This window comes from Gracilinanus agilis, chromosome 2 (assembly GCF_016433145.1).
Source record: "Gracilinanus agilis isolate LMUSP501 chromosome 2, AgileGrace, whole genome shotgun sequence".
Taxonomy (NCBI): Eukaryota; Metazoa; Chordata; class Mammalia; order Didelphimorphia; family Didelphidae; genus Gracilinanus; species Gracilinanus agilis.
The window spans coordinates 263827960-263850585 of NC_058131.1; the positions used below are offsets into that span (position 1 = coordinate 263827960).

Below are 22626 nucleotides of genomic sequence, written 5' to 3' on the forward strand. Positions count from 1 at the left end.
AAACATATCCCATATAATCAAAAGTTTTCTAGGGTCCTCAATAATTTTTAGAAATATGAAGGAATCCTCAAAAATTATTAAAGTATAAAGGGGCCTTGGGACCAAAAAGTTCGAGAACCACTGGTACAGAAGAAAGAGCCACTCCAGAATCAAGAAGCTTTGTCTGCAGTCCCAACCTCAACACCTACTAGCTATGTAAACTTGGACAAGTTCCTTCCCCTTTCTGAGGCTCAGTTTCCTCATTTGTAAAATGAGAGGTTTGGACTAGATGACTCCCTAAGTGGCACAGGGAATAGAGCACCTCTACTCTCAGATCTTTACTAGGTATATGACTCTGGGTAAGTCACAACCTCTCTCTGCCTCAACTTCCTCATCTGTAAAATGTGGACCTCTCAGGGTTGTTAGGATAAAATGAGATAATCTTTGTAACATGCATTACAAATCTTAAAGGCTTTACAAATACTAGTTATTATTATTAGCTAAAGTCCCTCCCAGCTTCAAGATTATTTAATGATTTTCATTCATAACTCTATGAGACAAAAATTTGGGGGAAGGATGGGCATTTCTCTAGATAAAGGACGCAGTATACTATTGTTGAGAGTTCTTTCCTTTTTTGCAGGGTAAACAAGGAGAGCTAGGTGAAGCTGGCCCTTCAGGAGAGCCTGGTATGCCTGTAAGTATAAGTGCTGTTTCTTCTGCTCCTGGAATTTTTCAAGGTCTCTTATTTTTAGGCAGCTAGGTGGTGTAGTGGATAGAGCACTGGACATAGAATCAGAAAGACTTGAATTCTAACCCTACATCAAATGCTGACTAGCTGCACGGCAACTGAACCAGTCACTTAACCTCTCAGCCTCAGTTTCCAGATCAGTAAAATAGGAACAATAATAGTATCCATTTCCCCAAGATTGTTGTGAGGAGGAGGTAATATTTTTAAAATGCTTTGGGAACCTTAAAGCATTACATAAATGCTAGCTATTATTTTATTACTATTCCAATCTCTTTTCATCCACTTTTCTGGCTGACTCAGCCAATCGTTTATCATCCCATTGACAGCAGGTAATGAAAATATTGGGCCTGTCTCTGCTTCATTATGGTAAAGTACATGGATGGGGGAGATGGAAGTGAGGGATTCTGGTACTCTCGCAGCTATATCATTTTCATGTTATTCACTACCCTCCTTGACCTTTATCTTTTTGTGTATTTATAGGGAGATGCTGGAATTCCTGGGGAGAGAGGAGAGGCTGGACATAGGGGATCATCGGTGAGTAATGAGTGACTCAGTTTTAACCTTCACAAACATAACCCAAATCAAGTAGTACTGAGTGGGATGGCTAAGTCATGCGACCACAACAAAGATGCTTTCCCTGACACACCAAAGGCATCTAGGCTTTTTAGCATGGCCCTAGATAGCTTTTCCTAGGTTCTGTGTTAGGAACATGGAGACTGAGAAGACCAGGAAAGACCATAGAGGAAAACTGACTGTTCTCTTCCCTTCCCCTTAAGTGGCTGTGGAATGGCCTTTGTGTTGGGTGAAAGAGATAGTTGCCTCAAAGTTAAGGATTCCCACGTTATCCTGCATTCTGATCCCAGGGAACTGGTGTCATTTTTGAAGTTATCAGCTTGGGGGCAGCTAGGTGGCTCAGTGGATTGAGAGTCAGGCCTAGAGATGGGAGGTCCTAGGTTCAAATCCGGCCTCAGACACTTCCCAGCTGTGTGACCCTGGGCACATCCCTTAACCCCCATTGCCTAGCCCTTACCACTCTTCTGCCTTAGAATCAATATTGATTCTAAGATGGAAGGTAAGTGAGAAGGAGGAGGAAGAGGAAGAGGAGAAGCTATTGGCTTATTTCAGCTAAGCGCCTGAGGAGAAGGATCTTACCTGGTGACCATTTCTCCCGGGTCAACCCCATAACCTTCCATAGGGAGCCCAGCTTTCCAATTCCAACAGGTCTGGTTTGGAGAGGCTAAACTTTTCCTTCATAACTTCAAAAGTCAAAAAAGTCTGAATTACCTTCAACTTTCCCCTCAGTAGCTCTAGATTTCTTTCACCTCATCCCCCAGCCCCATAAGTCCTTCCTGAACTCACAGTATTTACAGCCTATGCCTACTCTTGGGGAAGAAGCCAAAAAAGTTTTATAAGTTTGCTCCTATCTGTGTCAAGTAGAGGATGGCCTTTAATTAATTCTAAAATAACTCCCAAGTTTGAAGAAGGGTCACTACTTCTGCGAAATCCATACCTGGATTTGGTAAGCAGGTCTATATTCTTTCTCTCTGATTATAGATCAAAATCTCAGCTTCTCTCAGCCTTTGTCTTTGCATCTTTCAACCTGTCATTTATTTCACCAGATCCTTGATATTCTGGGGGCTCAGGGTTAAGGGCTTTTCCCCAAAGACCCATCATGAGGAATCTCAAGACAAATTAGAAGTAGAGGGGTAAAGAAGCAACCCCTTCCTTCTTTATTACATACTTCTTTGTTATGTCCCTTTAATGTCACCCATCTCCCTCCACCAAAATTCTTTATTTGTGCTGTTGCTTCTCAATAGCTGCCTCCGAACCGCGTTCCTTAATGATGTTTATTTCTTGTGTCTTTCAGGGGGCTCTTGGTCTGCAGGGCCCACCAGGACCCCCTGGAGTCAGAGGCTTCCAGGTCAGTAAAGTCATTAGATTAGCAAGGGATATGGTAAGGAATTTGGTACTAATCACCAGGAATAATATCTGGGAAGAACTATTTGTTTCTATATGGAAGAAAAGGGGTCCAGTGACAAGGGAAGAGAACAAAAGTGTGGAGGTCCCCTTTCTGTTGGCTCTTTCCTAGCATGTGATTGGAAGACTGAGTAGTGGCTGCAATCTTGGGCTGCTTCTGGCTGGAGTCTAATACAGCAGTCAGGGAGGGTAAAAGTCAATGAATCAGGCTACTCATAGAATGGGTAAACATGGTCAGCTTACATCAGTCACCTGGCACCTGGCACTGGGTGTTCTGGAAATACAGCCTGATTTTAGATAGGTAAAACATTTATTAAGGATTTACTATGTGCCAAGGGCTGTGCTAAGCTTTGGGAATACAAATATAAGTAAGCAAACTAGTCCGTCTCCTCAAGGAGCTTATATTCTAAGGGGGAAGGCAATGTATAAAGGGAAGAAGAGAGTAAGAGTCAGGGAATGGGTAGGTCCACAGTGGCACTTTTTGGAGATGGCTGAGGGGTGAGCCTGAATCCAGGAAACTCAAGTGTTTCCCTTTCAAAGCCCAGAGTGATTCTAGGGAATGAGTCCAGTTTCCCATAGGGAGGATGACTGGAGTAGAGGTGGCTTGGTTTGGAGATGAGCAGGAAGTGAGATAAAGATCTGGATCCTAGCAAAATAAGGTGAAAACCTACTTATCGGAGCCTGGGGTGATTCCACTGACTGAGAGACATAATTAGGAAGCCGGAGGATATTACTATGCAGAAAATATTACTTAATGCATCCCAGGGTCCAAGTAGAAGTCATTTTTTTTGTTTTGCCTTTCCATATTATCCATGATTGTGGATTATCTAATGTTATGGATTAAATGTGCTGTCCACAAGAGCACTGTCATCTAAAAATGGTTTTTCACATTGTCCTTGGTGATCTGTCACCTTCTCTCTCCCCTCTCTAACACCCCAACATCTCTGTGTATAATTAAAAAACTGCCTGTGTAGCAAGATAAACTGAGGCAGGTGTTAAGGGAAAAGGAATCTAGGTTTGTGGTGGGTTTAATGGACAAAAGCTTTCAATTTAAATAAAAAATGTATTATGCATCTATGATCACACCCTGTTTTACAATCTGTATAGGGGATGAAAAGATGAAAAATGATGTTGTGGCTATCCTCAGAGATTTGCAGTCTAGTGGGAGGGGAGAAAGAGCAGATTGAGAAACATTAAGAGATGAAATTTTCTTCCCTGCAGGATATAACCTTGTTACCCAACCTTTGTTGCCACAAAAAAAAGTGGGATTGTTGCTCAACTCTTCCCTCCTTGTATTCCCTTGTGCCTAATGTTAATTATCTCTTGAGTTATGAGTACAGAGAATGAGCTCCATCATGGGAGGAACTTTTGTTATCTTGGAGTCATTTTTCAGAAATGTCAATAATCAACTTGCCCTTTGCTGTATTGTCTACAGGGTCGGAAAGGCAGCATTGGAGATCCTGGTTTGCCAGGCCCCCAGGGCCTTAGAGGTGGTATTGGAGACAGGGTAAGTGAAATAGTCTTATCCTGAGAGAAGCAATGGGCTGTTGTGATTTTCTCTGAGATCAATGAATTAGTTCTTCTGTGCCACCTTCTTTGAAAAGTTTATGGCATTGAAGAGTGAATTCTTTGCCTCACATCCATATTTAACATGGTAGAGACATTATAGAAATATTAGAGTTAGAAAGAACATTAGAGATATTCTAATACAACTTCTTTTTATAGTAAAAAAAAAAAACCTGAGGGGAAATCACTTGCCCAAAGTTACACAAGAATTTAGTGGCACTGCTAGATTTTGTACCTAGGTTTTTTTTTTTAACTTATAATCCTCTATATTTACTTTTTACTATTCCACAGTGTTCCTAAAGCTGTTCAATGACAATCACTGACTGTAAAAACAATTACAACTGTGGCAAATCAATTTATTTACTCTTAGAAAAAAATACCAAACTAGTGTCTCATATTCCAGAAACAATGTAGAATTATTAGAGAAAAGTTGGCAAACTCTTCTTATCCTTTGACATGGAGATCCAATTTCAGAACACACACACACACACACACACACACACACACACCCCAAAGCAGTAAAAGACGGAAAGACCATATGTATACCAAAATAATAAAAGAGTGCTTTTTAACAAATTAAAATTTTTTTTCAGTAAATGAAAACTTGCCTTCTCTGTTTCCCACCTCCTGCCTAATTGAAAAAGAAAAACAAAGCTGTCATTACAAATAAGTATAGTCAAGAAGAGCAAAATCTTGTTGGTCATATCCAAAAAACATACAAGTCTTCTCACTTTTCCATCATAAATGGGAGGCATGCTTCATCATAAGTCCCATAGAATCATGGTTAGTCATTGTGTTGATCAGAGTTCTTAAGTTTATCACCATAACATAACCTTAAGAAAAACTTTGTATTAATATATTTTGTTCTTTCACCTACATTTCTCAAGATGTCCCTAACTCCCTTCCAGAAAAACCACCTCTTATAACAAAGAATTTAAAATGGGAAAAGGAATTTAGCAAAATTTACCAAACATCTTAAAAAACTGACATTATGTGAAATAGTCCATATCTATCTATAGTCCTCCACCTCTACAGAGGACAAGAGATACCTTCTTCCTTTGTCATTCTAATTTCACAGCATTCAGTTTCAATTGATGGAATGTTTTCTTTCCATTTCCACTGATTACTTCACTTAGCTTCAGTTCATATGTCTTACCATGGTTCTCTGTATTCAGCACATCTAATTTTATTTTTCTTTTAGTGGAATGTTATTGTATTATATTTGTATATAAAAACTTGTTTAGCCATTCCCTAATCAATGGGCTTCTACTTTGTTTCCACTTTTTGCATTCACAAAAAGTGTTCATAGCAACTGGAAACTAAAAACCAACTGAATTCTCACTGATTGGAAAATAGCTTAACAAATTGGAATGTGATGGAATATTCTTATAACAGAAAACATGATGAATTTGAATTATCTCACAAACATCTCAAGATAATCCAGGCATTTTGATTTCCCTTCTTCCACTCAATAAAATGCCTCTTTCTCTTAAAAGAATGTCTTGTTGGGACAGGATAGACTCACGCTAAACATAGACACACCTACCTTCCAGGGCACCATGGCAGTCAACTAGGGAAATGGAGGGAAGTTAATGCCTCAGAAGTAGATTTATCCTTGAAGATGGAAGTTCAGTATAAGTCAGGGCCCAGTGGAATTAGGACAGTGGGCCCTTTGTTAACCTAAAAGCTAGACATTCCAGAGGTTGGGAAAAATTACCCCAAAGCTCTAGGGGCCCCTGAGATGACATAGAAGCCCAGAGAGGTAGGATAGTTGCTAAGCTGGGGAACATATCAATAAAGGCTTTCATTGCTCCTGTTCAAGAATGCACAGCAATATGAGCCAGGTTCTCCTGTAAGGTTCAGTTAAAGGAAAAAACATTCAGGCTAACGATCATTAAAAACAATTTTTGTCTTTGCTTTTTATTCATGGAGAAAAATTTAAATATGTTTCATCTTTATATTTAAAAAAGGAAGAGGGGAAAGAATCTTCCCCAATAACTGTCAAATACTTTCTTAAATCTTATTGTAATTCTCTGTGAATACAAACTGCAGTTTGAAAGGTCCCAGAGCTCTGTCGCTGAGTTTGGCTGCTGGCTGGCTCAGTGACAATGCCCTTACCACATTAGGAACTGGTGTCATTCCTCCATTCAGCTGCTTTTTCTCCCCCTCTCTAGGGCCCAGGAGGAGCTGTGGGTCCCAAAGGAAACCAGGTGAGTGGAGTTGCCAAGTTCCTTGTTGGTTTTTCTTTCAGATTAGATACAGTTCCTATCGACATATAGTCTAAAAAAACTAAAACCCAAAACAGAAAGAGGCTTTCCTTCTTTTAGTCTGTGCCACACAGGCTTTTCTATGAATAGAAGAGTTCCTCATCTTCTCTGACTCCAAACTGGTTTATAATTCACACTTTTTTCTTTAAGTGGCACCCCATTCCCTGATGATAGATTTACCATAGATATCTCTCTTGGGATGAGTACAGAGAATGTCACTTGTATGACATATCAAACCTCTAGACCTCACCACTTAGGAAAAGAGTGTTCTGTTGCTGGAACATAAACCATTGCAAGCAACCCTCATGGGGCAAAAAAGCATGGTCGTGTCAAGGCTTGGGCTTTTCTAAAACAAGTTTCCCACTTTCTTTCTGTTTGATACCTGGATCATAGGGGTGGCGTTAGAAGCCTTAAAACAATTTCTTTCATTTGAATCCTTATCTTCCATCTTAAAATCGATACTAAGTAGCAATAAGGGCCAAGCAATTATGGTTAAGTGATTGCTCAGGGTCCCACAGCTGGGAAGGGTCTCATGCCAGATGTGAATCCAGGATCTCCCATCTCCAGACCTGGCTCTATCCACAAAACTACCTAGCTACCCCTAGTCTTAAAATGATCTTAAAGAGAATATTTCTCTTTACTATTTTAGTGAAAATAAAAAAGGAGTGGTTCAATTTCTGGTCTTTTCTCTAGAATGAGCAAACTGTAGAAGGCTCGTGATTTCCGCAGGGCTCTCCAGTGATGCAGATTATAACCCTCCACAATTTAGTCAGTGGTTTTATAAATTGTAGCCGTGAAAGTCCATTGCCCGGTGGTTATCCTTTTGGTTACCAGCTTCTCTGCACTCAGGTAGATGCCTCAAACAGCACATCTGCGTATCCTACAATTCTGCAGCTTCATTCTTTCAACTATTAGACCCTGTGCTTTGTCACCATACCTGTCCAAAGCCAATACAGGCAACAAAGGAAGATTCTTGGAGAAAGCTGGGCTGAACAACTTTATGAGTGTGTGTGGTCCTTTATGCCACAGAAATAGCTGTTGTGACTAACTTCCCCCTACGATGATGCTAAGCATTCTCTGCTGACCATATGAGGGTGCTTCAGCTACTGCTGCTTCTGTTGGGTTTCTAGAACAAGGGCAGGCTCTTTTCCTATTGACAGATGCATTAAACTCCTAAGGAGAGGAGACCATTACACATTTCATCGTTTTACAGAAATATCTTGTGCTGATCATATTTAAAAAATGACTTCCGGGCTTCACCCCCAGTGGAAATCTACATATCGACATCAGTTGCTGCAATCCCAAGTCATATGAGGAATCACACAGCAGTCAGTGACGATGGTGATACCAGCTAGGTAGCAGGTCCTTAGTCAGGTCTCTCCAGTGATGACTTAGTGGCAGACGCCCTCTCATGGTAGGAGACAGAAATGCATGGATCCAATCAGAGAGCTGTCCTTTGTAGCTACAAAGATGATGGATGGACCTATTGTCAATAAGGTATCCAGGATGGAGCAGGACTTCCCTTGTCTAGATTTAACTAGCAGCTCTAATGTCTTCATTTCCAGATTCTAAGTACCGAGCGATCCTATTAGCATTCCAATGATCCTATAATATGTCCTATACGGAATTGAGATCGTTGCTGCAAACCAGGCTTCATTTTGGACTTCCTTGTCTTTATTCAGTTTTCAACTACTCTCCCAAACATCTCACAATTTTTTTTTGTAGTTCATGTAAGTGAGTTTCTTCAGATGAAGCCAAGTTTTCATGAGAATTAGAAGGCAGTGACTCTTTCTTAGCAAAACCTATGCCTTGATTCAGATTCAATTTTGGGCAATCAGTTTAGTTTAATAGGAGAGACATTCTATAAGGGAAGATAATGAGTAGACTGTGGGCATTTTTATCTACCCTTATTTTTGGTTGCCTTTTTTCTTTCCCTCTTTCCCTGTGGTTCATGTCCTGGTTCTGTCTAGAGTCTTCTTTATCTCTAGCATGACGAATTTCAAGATTTAGTAAGACAACCACCTAGGTTGCATGCCAGTCCAATTCTCAGACTATTGCTGACAAATAAAAAGTTCAGTGTCCAAAATAGTGATATGGGAGAGAGGGCTGAGGAGAGATATTGTGATGGATGCAGGATTCCTAAGGATCCTTATCTCTCACGTTAAGATCTGATCTCCATTTGGGTAAATCAAGTATTCACAGACTTTCAGGGTTAGAACGGGCCTGGGTGGTCATCTAGTCTAAATCATTCCCAGAAAAAAAATTTCCACAGTGACACACGCAGTCATTGATTTGGGGGCAGAGGTAGAAGTAAGCAGTTTTGTTTTTAAGTCTAACACCACCATTGTAATAGTGATTTTCAGGTCATCCCCACTTAGATAGAAAGGACAGATTGAGAGAGTGTAGTGGAGGCCAGGAGGGAAGAACCAAGCTACTTTGAATGCATACATCTTCATTCATCTGGAGGGAAAATTTTGTGGTTATGTCTCCAGGTCCTCAGGTATAATTTTTCAATCCTGTTTTCATACCCCTGGATTGAAGCTCTGGTTCTTCTGCTTTGTATATGCAAGAGATTAGAAGAGTTCAATTTAAAATCCTATCCCACCAAAACTAAGTGGCAGTAGTAATGATAGATGCACTGGATGTAACCCGGATGTTCCCAAATCTGAAACAATATAGCTCTAAACTAGCTAGGTACTAATTAATTTAGCTAGAAAAATGGTCTAATAAAGTAGGATCATACAATAATATTCATTGTCAAATACTCTGTTTATGTATTACAGAGATTGAATTGTTATTGACCTTGGCTTATATCAAATTTGCTGTTAAAATCACTCAATTCCTTAACATCAGAGTTGGACTGAGGGTGACATCTCCATATAGTTGGGTCTATTAATATTGAGGTATGTCATTTTCAGGGTATTGCTGGAGCTGATGGTCTTCCTGGGGACAAAGGAGAACTGGTAATGTTTGACTGAATTCATCTTTAAAATTCACTAGCAATGGAAGCAATCCAAGTCCAATGGGAACTCTAAAAGGGAAATTTAGAATTTGTAGATAAGAATTCAAAAGAAAGAGCTCTGAGTGTAAGAATATAGAAATTCACAACACTGAATCACAATAGGCAACACCATTTATTTTTAGTGGACAGCTGTGCACAATGTCCTAGGAATGGAAAGAAGAGGATCCAGGCTGTTTCAAGTTATCCCCAATAACTATGTTTTTAATCCTTCAAAAGTCCTGAGATGCATCAGCAGGGGCACTCCATCCACTGAAGCATACAATAGCCTCATCATGTCTTACTACGTGGCTTCTTAAGTTGTGGCCAAAAAACCCAAACCTCCCATCAACTTGTGGTCAGTCTACTAATGATGGCCCTCTTGGCAAGGCGAGTCCTGAGACATAGAGTGGTGAATCTAAATGTGAAGCCATTACCATTTGGCAGGATCTGTGGTAGCCTGTGCTTTTAAAGAATATGTTGTCCCTGAGAACCATGTCCTGATAAAATGTATGACAGAAGGATGCTAATAACACTGAAATAATAATTCACAGATAGCATAAACTTTTCCAAAGCGGGATGACTGAGATCATCTATGTATTCCTTTTCACTATAGAACTATTTGATGTAGAGTTTTAGCTGTAGGAAATGATTCTCCTCATAAATTTTGGCTACGTCCTATAAAATAAAAGAAGTATTTCTTGCACTTGTTTTGATGGACTGTTCTGAAGGTAAAAAGGTATACAACCTCCACTGGCTACCTTAGAACCAAAAGGAATTCAGCTGCTGAATTTCTGGCCCCAAGGCCAGTAACTTATCCAGATTGGGTCTCCTAATGTTAACGACTATGGGCCTAATATGGATTTCAGAAATTCTATCTAGCTTTAAAGTAATTGGTCTTTCAAAGATGGCCATTCAATTTCCTCTGGGTCTTTGGATGAAATGGATATGCTTCTCATCATGCACTTGCTGTAGTCTCACCACAGCAGCTCACTGAATTTTCAAGGTCTTAGGTCTAATCTCTATCATTACAATCACTTCTTCGAGGCTAAGGAACTACAAACACAAGAATTCTTTCTGGGACATGAGGATTTGAGCTTGAATACCCCTTGGCTGCTGGGGATGGAGAAAAGGGAGACGAGTAAAACCATCCCTGACTGTTCGTTAGGAAACCTTCCACTTGGCTGAATTGTATCAATGATGAAGGCGATGGTTTCGTGGGAAGAATAAGCCTATCTCAAACAAGCTTCTCATGTCAATTCCTCCTCTTACAGGGAACAAGTCTACTGCTAGTTTGATTTCTAAATCAGATGACCAATGAGACAGACATATGGTTTATGGTGCTGTATCAGACATGGGACTAGACTTCCAAACTACGCAGCCTTGTAGTGCTAAGGAATCTAGTGTTAACATTTTTTTTTTTTTACTTTCTTAAACCCTTACCTTTTGGCTTAGTATCTCTTCGGAGACAGAAGAGCAGTAAGGGCTAGGCACTTGGGGTTAGGTGTCACAAAACTAGGAAATATCTGAGGCCAGATCTGAGTCCACATCATCCAGAATCCAGGCTTGGCACGTTGTCCCCTGAGCTGCTCCACCAGCGTGAGCATTTAAGAACATGCTCATATTGTGAAATGACTGGAATAGAAAGGCAAAGTATCTATCAAATATACTTTTAAAAAGACAATATGCCTATAACTAGGTTCATGTACTTCTTTTAAATTGGTATATTTGTGGCTTTTAGCTAAGCCCCCCAAAAAGGCAGCAATCTTTTAAACATGCATTCTCCCCTCCCTCCCCTTTTTTCTTTTTCCAGGGTCCTAATGGTCCTGTGGGACAGAAAGGAGAGGTAAGTGATTATTGAAGAGTTTACCCTGGAAAGTTTCAAAATGCTTATGTTTATCATATTTCTGGAAAATGGATCTGATCATATGAGGACCCTCTCCAAGGACTCCAACATTTCCTGAGTTTTACAATGATTCTTTTTTCTTTCTTTTTAAGGGTGGCTCTATGGGGCAGGGAGAGATTGCACTTAACCAGCTTCCTGCCATTTGCTTAATTCTCCTCTGGACTGGAATTTATGGTTCATTTGTTTCCAAATGCATAAGCAACAGCTTGAATGAAAACCAATCCAGAGTAGTAAATAAAGCAAAAATGGGGAATTATTTAGGGAGATAGGAGTGACGAGGGTTAGACCACTTGACTACTCTTAACTTTGTCATATTTTCATATGTATAATTGGTATTATATATTTTTAAATCCTTATCTTCTGCCTTAGAATCAATATAATGTATATATAGTTATGATTTCTTCCTCCATGTATTTCATCACTTTTTTTTAACCTTTACTTTCTGTCTTAGAATCAATACTGTATATTGGTTCCAAGGCAGGAGGGCAATAAGTCTAGGCAATAGGGGTTAAATGACTTGCCTAGGGTCACACAGTTAGGAAGTGTCTGAGGCCAGATTTGAACCCAGGATCTTCTGTCTCTAGGTCTGGCTCTCAATCCACTGAGCCACCCAGCTGTCCCTGGTGTTGTATTTCTTGCCTTCTCAATGGAAGGAGTAGAGGAGAAGAGAATTTGAAACTGAAAATCAGATTTTTTAAAATTCAAAAACAAGAAATATTTTGTCATTTTGAAGCTGAGAATACATAAAGCCCAAGTGATATGCTTAGCAAATAGTGTTTGTGGTAATTAATAAGCAATATTTTATGGGTATTAGCTGTAAAGCACCTATGAGTGACTGATATGAAAGACATTTTCTAGGAAGTTTTTGTCTAATAGAAAAGTATTTGAGAAAAGCTTTCAAAGGACTATTTTCCAAACAGGCCTGCAAAAACTAAGAAATGGTTTGTATATTCTAATTCTGAATTTTTTCCCACATTTTTAGGTTTTGGCTATTTTTGTTCATTTTATTATTATTTTTCTTTTAGTCAGGTAGTAGAGGCGAGCTGGGCCCTAAAGGTATTCAGGGTCCTAATGGAACTGCTGGTGTCCAAGGGCTTCCAGGCCATCCTGGTCCAGCAGGCTTCCAGGGGCTGCAAGGTATCCCTGGAATTACTGGAAAGCCTGGGGTTCCTGTAAGTATTCTTTTTGGTCTTTCTGAAAATAGATACATACTGGAATCTGAATGGTGGCTGAATTTATAGATGGGGGAATGGGGTTAAGGGCTGGACCTGTGATGAATAGGATTAAACACACACACACACACACACACACACACACAGGGCAGAGTCTCTTTGCAAGGACGAACATTTATTGATCCAGTTGAATTGTACATTGGGTATCAAAAAGGTTATCTGTGGTCTGATTTGCTTTAAAAAAAATTGGTGATTTCAGGGTAAAGAAGCCAGTGAACAACACATAAGGGAACTGTGTGGAGGAATGATTAGTGGTGAGTATGGGCTTGGGCAGTTATATAAAATACAAATCTCGACCTGTACTTTCCACCTATTTAACTAAATACAGAATAGTTAGTTATCTAGAAAACTCCATTCCTATCCTCCTGCTTCTGCCTGTATGGAAGCTGGTAATGGAGAGGAATAGAGAGAAGGGAACGCAGTTTGCGCCATTGAGAGGAGAAGGCAGAAGGGCTTTGAGGCAGAGTGGGGAAGGGCCATTGTCCTGCTCCTTCTTACCTCAGGATATTGGATTTATCAACTGAGATAACAAGTGCTTTGAAAATTGGAAACTGTTAAACAAAGATAAAGTGGTGGCAATAATGTGCCACTGTCACCACCACCATCATCATGGGCCAGAGACAGAGATACAGTCTTTGGGAGGGTAACTAGTTAAAATGTTTCAATGAGAGACCTCGGAAAATACTCCAAATCCTGATATAAAAGAAACAATAGAAATTAAGTTTCACTTGTGTGTCTCTGTGCCAGACCCCAAAAGTTGTCTTAGTTGAATCTGAGTGACTGTTTAGGACAAGAATATATCCTATGTGGCGCTGACATAATTTATCTGGGGATGAATTCCATGACCGGTGAAAGTCTTTTTTAGCCCTCCCCCTATTTCTATTGAATGATGTTCGTGTGAATGATTCATAAAGGGAGACCAGTTTTGGCTCTGTGATTCAATGCAAGAACAATAAAACATTTCCATCTTTAAAGGAGAAATTCTTAATTTAATATTGAGTCTGGCTCTTAAAAGACTGCATGGAGTTTCTATGCTTTTTCTAAAAATATCTGTGATAATACAGAAATGAATTCTCTTCCATCTGGTGTACTTAACAAAAGTTGACACTTTTTTCTATCTCCCCATTCCCTTCAAAAAAAGAACAAATTGCACAGTTAGCTGCTAACTTAAGGAAGCCTCTGACTCCTGGATCAATTGGCCGACCTGGTCCAGCTGGTCCCCCAGGCCCTCCAGGTCCAGTAGGATCTATTGGCCATCCTGGTGCTCGAGGGCCACCTGGGTATCGAGGTCCAACGGGAGAGCTAGGAGATCCAGGTCCCAGAGGTGAGTACAGCTCTGTTGATATTGTGAATTCCATTAAGGGTTCTTTCAATTTTAACTGCTCCTCTCAAATCAGAATTGTACCAAACTTCCACAGATTGCTTTATGTTTTTATTTATCTGTTTATATTTTATATTTTTATTTCACTCACTTCCTTGACCCCAGATAGATATTCTAAGGTAGAGGTGCTAAAGAACAAAAGAGGAACATAAGGGAGATTAGGGGTCTGAATAACCCACAAACAGTAATGAAACACAAATCTGGCCTCAGACACTTCCTAGCTGGGTGACCCTGGGCAAGTCACTTAACCCCCACTGTCCAGCCCTTACTGTCCTTCTGCCTTGGAACCAATATACGGTATTGTTTCTAAGATGGAAATTAAGGGTTAAAAAAAAGTGATGAAATATATGGAGGAAGAAATCATGACTTCTTGTAAATCGAAGGTCTGGAACAATTCTAGTCAAGTTGAACAATCATGTTCTTGATTTCTGATCTTTACTCAGAAGGCTCCTGGCCTGAAGTGTCTTCTTCATTCCTCTCTGCTGACCTACATTATACACTTTCTTTCAAGGTTTAGCTATAAAATGGATTTAACGTGTACATAAAAAGAGAGATAAATGGCATCTAGTTTATAATTCTTTAAGGGAAGAGAACATCTTGTCTCCTCTTTTCTATGTCTATTTTACATCATCCTAAGCCCAGCAGAAAGATTAAATAACTGCAAGACCATATCAGGATGACAGTTTGTGGGGAAATATTCTGAGGAAAAATGTAAAACATGCAAGGCCAAAGGTCCGCAAAATAGGGAAGAACAATGAAGATACTCTTTGAAGAATCCCAACGTGAAGTTCTATTTTGGAGACCGGAAGTAATATGGCACTGTGGATAGATGGCCAGTTGTTTTGTTTTTTTTTAAACTCTTACCTTCCATCTTAGAATCAAACCTGTGAATTGGTTCCAAGGCAGAAGAGCAGTAAGGGCTAGGCAATGGGGACTAAGTGACTTGCCCAGGGTCACACAGCTAAGAATTTGAACTTGGGACCTCTTGTTTCTGGGTTTGGCTCCCAAATCACTGAGCCACCCAGCTGCCCTCTCAACAGCCAGTTTCAAAGCCAGAAAATCCTGAGTTTTGGTCCTGCCTCTGTGTGACTCTGGGCAAATCCCTTAACTTCCCCCTGTTCTCCCTTAACAGCCAAGGCATGCAGAGAAGGTGCCAATCTGCATTTATAGAGGGAATCCCCAAGATGCTGAAATCAGGTCTGGACCCTATCCTTACTTTGAGGATCAATCATTGATTACTGATGTCTTGATTTCAATTCTACCAACATGTGAATATTGAATAAATGTAGGTCCTTATCAGATGAAGTAAGGCTAAGAAATGCACATGTAAACTGTATTTAGAGATGATACTGAATTTCCTGATAAACACGAAGGTTTGTGATGAATGGCTAAGGAAATTGTAATTCAAACAGACCAAATATGAAAAAAAGAATGTATGTAATAATAGAACGATGGTAATAACTGCTAGCATTTATATAGGGTCTTCTGGGTGCCAAACACTGGGCTAAGTGCTTCACAAATGTTATCTCATTTGAGCCATACTCCGACTTTGGGAGGTAGGTGCTATGATTATCCCCACTTTATAGTTGAGGAAACTGAGGCAGACAAAAGTTAAGTGGCTTGCTCAGGTTCTTAGTGTCTGAGGTAGGAATTGAACTCAGGTCTTCCATAGCTACAGGCCTCGTGCTCAATTTACTGTGCTACCTCGCTACCTAACATGACTTCTTATTTTTCCTTGTGGATGGTATTTTGTGGTGGTGGTTGTTTTTTAAGCTATGTCTAGTGTAGGAAAGAAAAGTAACGGAATACGGCAGCTGATGTATAGCCCATAGAATGGGATTTGAGACTCCTTTTTCTTAGCAGAACTCTGAATGTAGGAAACCTTAACATAGGAAAAAATAAAACAAACAACAAAAAAGAAATTACAAGTAATTTGAACTACTGTGCATTTCAAAATTCTCCATTTTAAAATGGTCTTCAAATCTGGCCTCAGACACTTTCTGGCTGTGTGACCCTGGGCAAGTCACTTAGCCCCCATTGCCTAGCCTTTACTGCTCTTCTGCCTTAGAACCAATACAGTATTGCTTCTAAGATGGAAGGTCAGGGTTAAAAAAATGGTCTTCAATATTTACTCACTTTATTACTGCAAAGTCAGTTGTATATCCGTACTTACCACATAGTTAACTTAAAGGACTGTTTCATTTAAAAACATGGCTCCCAGCAGCACAACTCTTGGTTTATCACTAACATAAATTTATGTAATTTTTTCAAAGGCACAAATTTCAGAATTAGAAAATACAGAATTTCCAAAAACTTTCTCTCACATTTATTCAGTTTATCACATTAAACATTTTAAAAATAATTTAAGAATTTAGTCTACTTAACAATTATTTTCTTTATGTACAGTGATTTAGGAATGTCAACAATAGGGGGCAAACAATATTAAGAGATTCATTTGGTCAGCCATATTAGGTCCAATTTCATTGTTTTTATTAAGTATTTTGACAACAGGTTTCTGGATCATATGCATTATTACAACTATTAGGTCTAGTATAAATTTTCTTTAAACCTTTACTTTGTCTTAGAATAGATATTAAGTATCGGTTCTAAGGCAGAAGAGTGCTAAGGAAGGCCAAGGTAATCAGGATTCAGTGACTTGCCCAGGATCACACAGTCAAATTTGAACACAAGACCTCCTGTCTCCAGGCCTGACACTCTATCACTGAGCCACCTAGCTGCTGCTCCTTGGTACAAATGTTCTTAACTTGGGGCCTGTGAACTTATTTTTAAAAACTAAAAAAAACAATTTTTGATACTTGTTTTCTGACATTTTGTGATTCTGATTCCCTCCCCCCTCCACCCCAAGGCAGTAAATAGTCTGATAGAGACTTGTGAACTTTTAAAAAATATTTTGATAACTATTTCAATATAGTGAACTAGCAGTCAACTAGCACTTATTAAGTGCCTGTGAGGTACCAGGCACTAAGCTAAGAGCTGGGGTCCAAAAGCAAGATAACCCATGCTTCCAAGGAGAATCTAACTGCAATCTAACTGGAGAGACAAGACACAAACACCATGTGCAAACTACAGACTTCCATACCTTTGTCGTTGTTGTCATTCAGTCAAGTCCAATCCCATTTGGAATTTTTTTGGCAGAGACACTGGAGTGGTTTGCTATTTCCTTCTCCATCTTATTTTATACATGAGGAAACTGAGGCAAACAGGGTGAATGGGCTGTCCAGAGTCACAAGGCTAGTGCCTGGGACCATATATTAACTCAGGAAGATGCGTGCTTCTGACACTCTACCCACTGCTTCACCCAGCATTTATTCACTCTCACATTTATCATCCACTGAGGATAACCACCAGAGGAAAGGCATTGACATTAAGGAGGATCAAGAAAGGTTTCTTGTAGCTCTAATTTGAGACTTGAAGGAAGCCAGAGAAGCTAAGAGGTGGAGATGAAGATGGAAGCAGTTCCAGACACAGGGGACAGCCAGTGAAAATGCATGATGAGGAAATGGAATTTTGTATTTGAGGCCACTGCCATTAGATCAGAGTATTTGAGGGATGTGAGATATAAGATGCCTAGAAAGGTAGGGCAGAGAGATCAAGTCCTAAGAAAAAGCCAGATGTAGCAATGAAAAGATCATTAGTGACTGGAGAATGATAAGAATTGCCAAATCTGAGAATCACCTGCCTAGAGATCAGCTGCTGAATTTTTTTTTTTATTTTTAGAAGAAAAAAATTGTTTACCTCCTTTCCCCCACCTCCACAGCAAAAAAGAAAAAGCACCTTTTTAGCTTTTACTTATTTAAATATGTATTTTAAGTAAAAGCTAAAAAGGTGCTTTGATACTTTTCAGTATTTTAAGATCCTCATGAGAAATATCTCATTTTAAAATGGAAAGGATGAATCCAAAGGTTTGTTTCATTCAAGGATTCTTGTTCCAAGCTTTGCTACTCAGTTTTCCAGTGAATAAGCCAAGGCAATAATTGGTATCACCATAAGGCAGATGCCACGGTGGAGATACTTCTATGCACTTGTCTACATCTAATCAAATATTTCAGGTGTCTGGCTACCTGGAAAAAGCCAAAGAAGTAGTTGGAGAAATTTTAAGGGAACCAAACTGCATCCCAACAGGGCTGGTCCTATGAGATATAGGCAAAACTCTTGTGTTTGTAGCCGGAGCAGATTGCAAAGAAGTCACTTTTCCATTTTTGATTTGGGAGAGAGCACAAAAAAGAACCCTTTGGATGTCCCATAGGCATCTCAAGGCCAGTATTTCCAAAATAGAACTCACTATCCAAACCCACCATCTTCCAAACTTCCATACTACTCTTAAAGGTAGCTCTATCTTTCCAGTCATCCACGCTCACAACCTTGGTGTCATTCTCAACTTCTCTTTCATAAAATGTTAGCCAATCTGCTGCCAAGTCTAATGATTTCTTTCTCTATGACATTTCTTTCAAATGTCCCCTTCTCTCCATAATAGTCACTGTCCTAGTTAAGGCATTTACTACCTTTTGCCTAGAGCAGTGATAGGCAAACTTTGTAAAGAGGGGGCCAAAGGAAAGGAAATGCTCATCTGTCAGTCTGTTTCTAAGGCAATCTTTTGAAGTTTCATTGTATTGCCTCCTACTCATTGTATTCGTCAGATTAGGAATAATGTCAAGCGGCTGGATAGAACATTTCAGGGGGCCCACATGTGGCCCACAGGTTGTAGTTTGCCCTCACTGGCCTAGACTATTGTAATTGCTTCTAAATTGGACACCCTGCCCCATCTCTCCCCATTCCATACTCCATGCAGCTGTTAAAATTAGTTTTCTAAAGTGTAGGTTTAACCAATATGGCCCACCCCACACATACTCAATAAACTCTAGTGATGCTGACCCCTTTACCGCCTCTTCCCCCTTGGCTTTAGAATATAGTGTATCTCCTAAAATTCAGTCCAGTGTTAAGGTATTAAGGCTTATTAAAGCTATTAATACTTTAAAACTGGGGCTAGGAATTTTGAGACATGCTGTATAAACTTTGGTTTGCATATAAATCCCTTTACAACTTGACCTCTATCTTTCCAGTCTTTTAACATATTACTTCTCCACACACTCTACGGCCTAGTCACACTGGGTTCATTTAGCACAAAGTTTCCTTTTCTACCTCTGTGCTTTTGTACTACCTGCCTCATAGGGAATATTCTCTTCTATCCTCAGACTTTTGGAATCTCTGGCTCCCTTTAAGACTCAGCTCAAATGATTCTTCCTCCCAGATGTCTTTCTCAGTCCCTCCAGATGCTAGTGCCTTCCCCCTCCAAGATACCTTCCATCTACTCTGTACTGTTTGTATACATATATGTGTATATCTATGTTGTCGCCTCTCTAAAATGTAAGCTCCTTGAGGATAAGAACTGCTTTTGCTTTATTTCTTTGTATCCACAGTGAATGGAGCGCTGGGCCTGGAGTCAGGAAGACCTGAGTTCAGATCTGAACTCAGCCACCTATTACCTATATGATCCTGGGCAAGGCACTTAAGCTCTGTTTGTCTCAGTTTCCTCTTCTGTAAAATAGGGTTAATAGCTCTTGCCTCCCTGGCTGTTGTGAGGATCGAATGAGAGAACTGTAAAGCATTTAGCACAGTGCCTGGCACATGATGAGTGCCCTACAAATGTTAGCTATTATGGCTATTATTATAGCACAGTGCCAAGGGACTACAATAAATGCTTGAATTGAATCACAATGCCAAGGTAATTAAGGGGCTATCTCAAAACCCTTTGATGAAGTCTTGGTGCCTCTTTGTTCTCTGTGCTTCAGATTTTACCTTATTTATATATTCTGTCATCTTGCCTTCCCTGGAGATAGAATATAAGAGAGATTAATCCACCCAAAAATACTACCACAAGGACCAAAGAGCTTTTTATTCAAAAATCTATCTTTTTACAGCAGTGGGTAATTCATAGTATTCCTCATTTCATTGAAATCAATTAGGTGCCATTAACAAGTCCCTAGCACTGATTAGGAATAAATGTTGTAAAACCACACTAAACAGATATCTCATTTTGTAGGAGCCACAATTATTCCTGTAAGTGAAGTTGTCTGTAACATTGTTTAAATATTAAATACTTAAAAAGATCTGTGATTTCATCAGAGAGGGTTTTCCTTCACTGACACAGACCATAGCTCCTCCACATCATAGTAGACATCTTCATGAGTTGCTTTGGTCAGAAAAATATCATCACCTGGTGGCCAAGCTTCTTGTGATGAGCCTCTCTGAACTTAGTGAGGCTGGTCCCATATTCAATGCCTTTCCAGCTTGGGAGGACCAGCCAGAGCTTGTGCTTCACTGGCATAGTCTCAGAGAACCCAGGGTCACCTCCACACCACAATGAGGCATCAAAGGAGGACTTTTGAGTAATAGCAAATATAAAATGCTATCAAAATTGGATGCACTGTAAAAACAAAAACCCCAAGGTAGTATTAAACATTTGTGTTTTAACTGTAACTGGTATTATAATACTGTACTAGGAAAATTTCAAAATTATTGGGATCTTGTTCAGTTATTTTAAATAATTTTTATGTCACAATGCTTCATTACAGGTAATCAAGGTGACAGAGGAGACAAAGGTGCTATTGGTGTAGGCATTGATGGGCCTGAGGGAGATCAAGGACCTCAAGGTATGACAACACTTAGCATCTTTATGCAGGTTAAAGCTTTATTGCCAGCATTTTAGTTCCCTGACAGAATATTTAAATGAAACATTTGTTTGAAACTGTTTAGTTTTTATGAGGAAAATATTGTCTTCAACAAAGGTAGAATTCTTAAAAGAAAAATAAAATAATTCCCCTATTAAAATCTTAACTCTCTTGATTTCCCTCTTTACCATGAAACACTTAATAAAAATAAACAATTTTTATTAAAGACTTTAAAAACCATTTTTAATTCTTTGAAATAACTAACTATACATAGATCCTTTAAAACCTCATCTAAGATCTTCCTCTGGTATCTAAGTATAAACTTCTTCATACTTGGCAACCTCTCGCTAACCCTAGAATCTGTCAAACATAAGAGTTGGCATTTATATTTGAATGAATAAACATGTCTTACTCATGGAGTGGTCATAGCCAGTCCTAAATAAGACATGAGCAAGGCAAAGGGTAAACATAGAAACTTGACAGCAGGAATATAAATAAATATAACTACTTAACTGTGCTATGTTTTAAAATGAAAAGTTAAGTACTACTAAACTAATAATATAAGAACCATATCCAAACTCTACCTAACTTTTTTCTCCTTGAAATCTTTCTTAAGGACCTCAAGGTGTTCCTGGAACTAGTAAAGATGGTCGAGATGGTGCCCATGGTGAACCTGGGTTTCCAGGTGATCCTGGCATTCCTGGTGCAATTGGTGCTCAGGGAACTCCAGGGATTTGTGATACCTCAGCCTGTCAAGGGGCTGTTATTGGAGGAGGTGGGGAAAAATCTGGCCCTAGAAGCTCATAAAATGTAATTTAAAAGAAATGGACCAGTGACTGAATACTGAATATTTGAGGAAGCATTGAATTATGAAAAAACAAAGTGTTCCACAGATAGACAATATTCCCTTATTAATTTTAATGTGCTCAAAACTGTACTTGGTAATTCAGCTCAATGAAGCACTATGATGAAAACATTTTTAATTCCTTACAGATGCCCTTCTTTAAAAAAAAAAAAAAAGAAAAGCTTAACCTATTTCCTTCAACATTTTTAAAAGGCAACAAATCTCTCCTCCTTCTCACAGAAGGGCTGTATTCTTTTTTAGTATCTTTTCTCCCTACACATAATTGTCTATTTGTGTACAAGAATTAAACTTGATTTCATACCTCAACTTGTCATAAGCAATAAATCTAAAACACTTCTAAGGGGGGGAGGTTAATGTATGTAAATAAAATCTTCAAGGGAGAGTTTTTTTTATATTTCCATAAGATGACAAAGGATATTCAGCAACATGTTCATACCAAACTTCACTTTTTCACAAATACTGTGCATATTGCCAAAGATTATGATGGAATCCCATTAAAAGAAATAAACTCATTGCGTCCAATAATATTAAACTGGTGACGTATTTTTAAAAATAAAATGAAATTTTTAAAAAGTTTGTGATGTCCTATCTACATAAAGCCCTAGCCAGATTTACCTCTTTAACACTTGTTTTTGTCTGAAAAAAAATTACTATAAATTTGTGAATATCTGTGATTTTACAGTATTTATTTTAGGTGACTTTGTATGTACATTAAAGCCTGTTGGTGTCATCTGTTGTAATAAATAAAGCCACTCAAATCTGAAAGAATTTTAGTTCAAAACACTGTAGTTTATTATCACATAGAGCAATTACTCTCAATATGAAAATATTCTGTGCATATAAGTAATCCATTGTTTACAATATACCATTTATGGGCAAAAGCAGCTTTAAGAGAAACTTTGGAAAGCTTGTGGTAAAATGGTCTAAAACAGTACTGTATTTTGCAAACAAAGCAAATAAACAGCACTGTATGACTGAAAATATAATTCCAAGGGGGATAGATAATTGGCAAATTAAC

General features: G+C 39.0%; 1 protein-coding gene across 1 annotated transcript in view; it reads left to right on the forward strand.

Moving 5' to 3' along the window:
- The window catches only part of COL9A3 (collagen type IX alpha 3 chain), a 56165-nt gene extending 33818 nt beyond the window's left edge, over positions 1–22347 (forward strand). Inside the window, exons 21-32 of the mRNA XM_044659644.1 lie at positions 620–673; positions 1208–1261; positions 2595–2648; positions 4140–4211; positions 6445–6480; positions 9456–9500; positions 11349–11381; positions 12467–12613; positions 12873–12927; positions 13815–13997; positions 20648–20725; positions 21360–22347. Of these exons, the coding sequence (XP_044515579.1) occupies positions 620–673; positions 1208–1261; positions 2595–2648; positions 4140–4211; positions 6445–6480; positions 9456–9500; positions 11349–11381; positions 12467–12613; positions 12873–12927; positions 13815–13997; positions 20648–20725; positions 21360–21550 (1002 nt within the window). The 3' untranslated portion in view covers positions 21551–22347. The remainder of the gene's footprint in view (positions 1–619; positions 674–1207; positions 1262–2594; positions 2649–4139; positions 4212–6444; positions 6481–9455; positions 9501–11348; positions 11382–12466; positions 12614–12872; positions 12928–13814; positions 13998–20647; positions 20726–21359) is intronic.
- Positions 22348–22626: the final 279 nt, after the last annotated feature.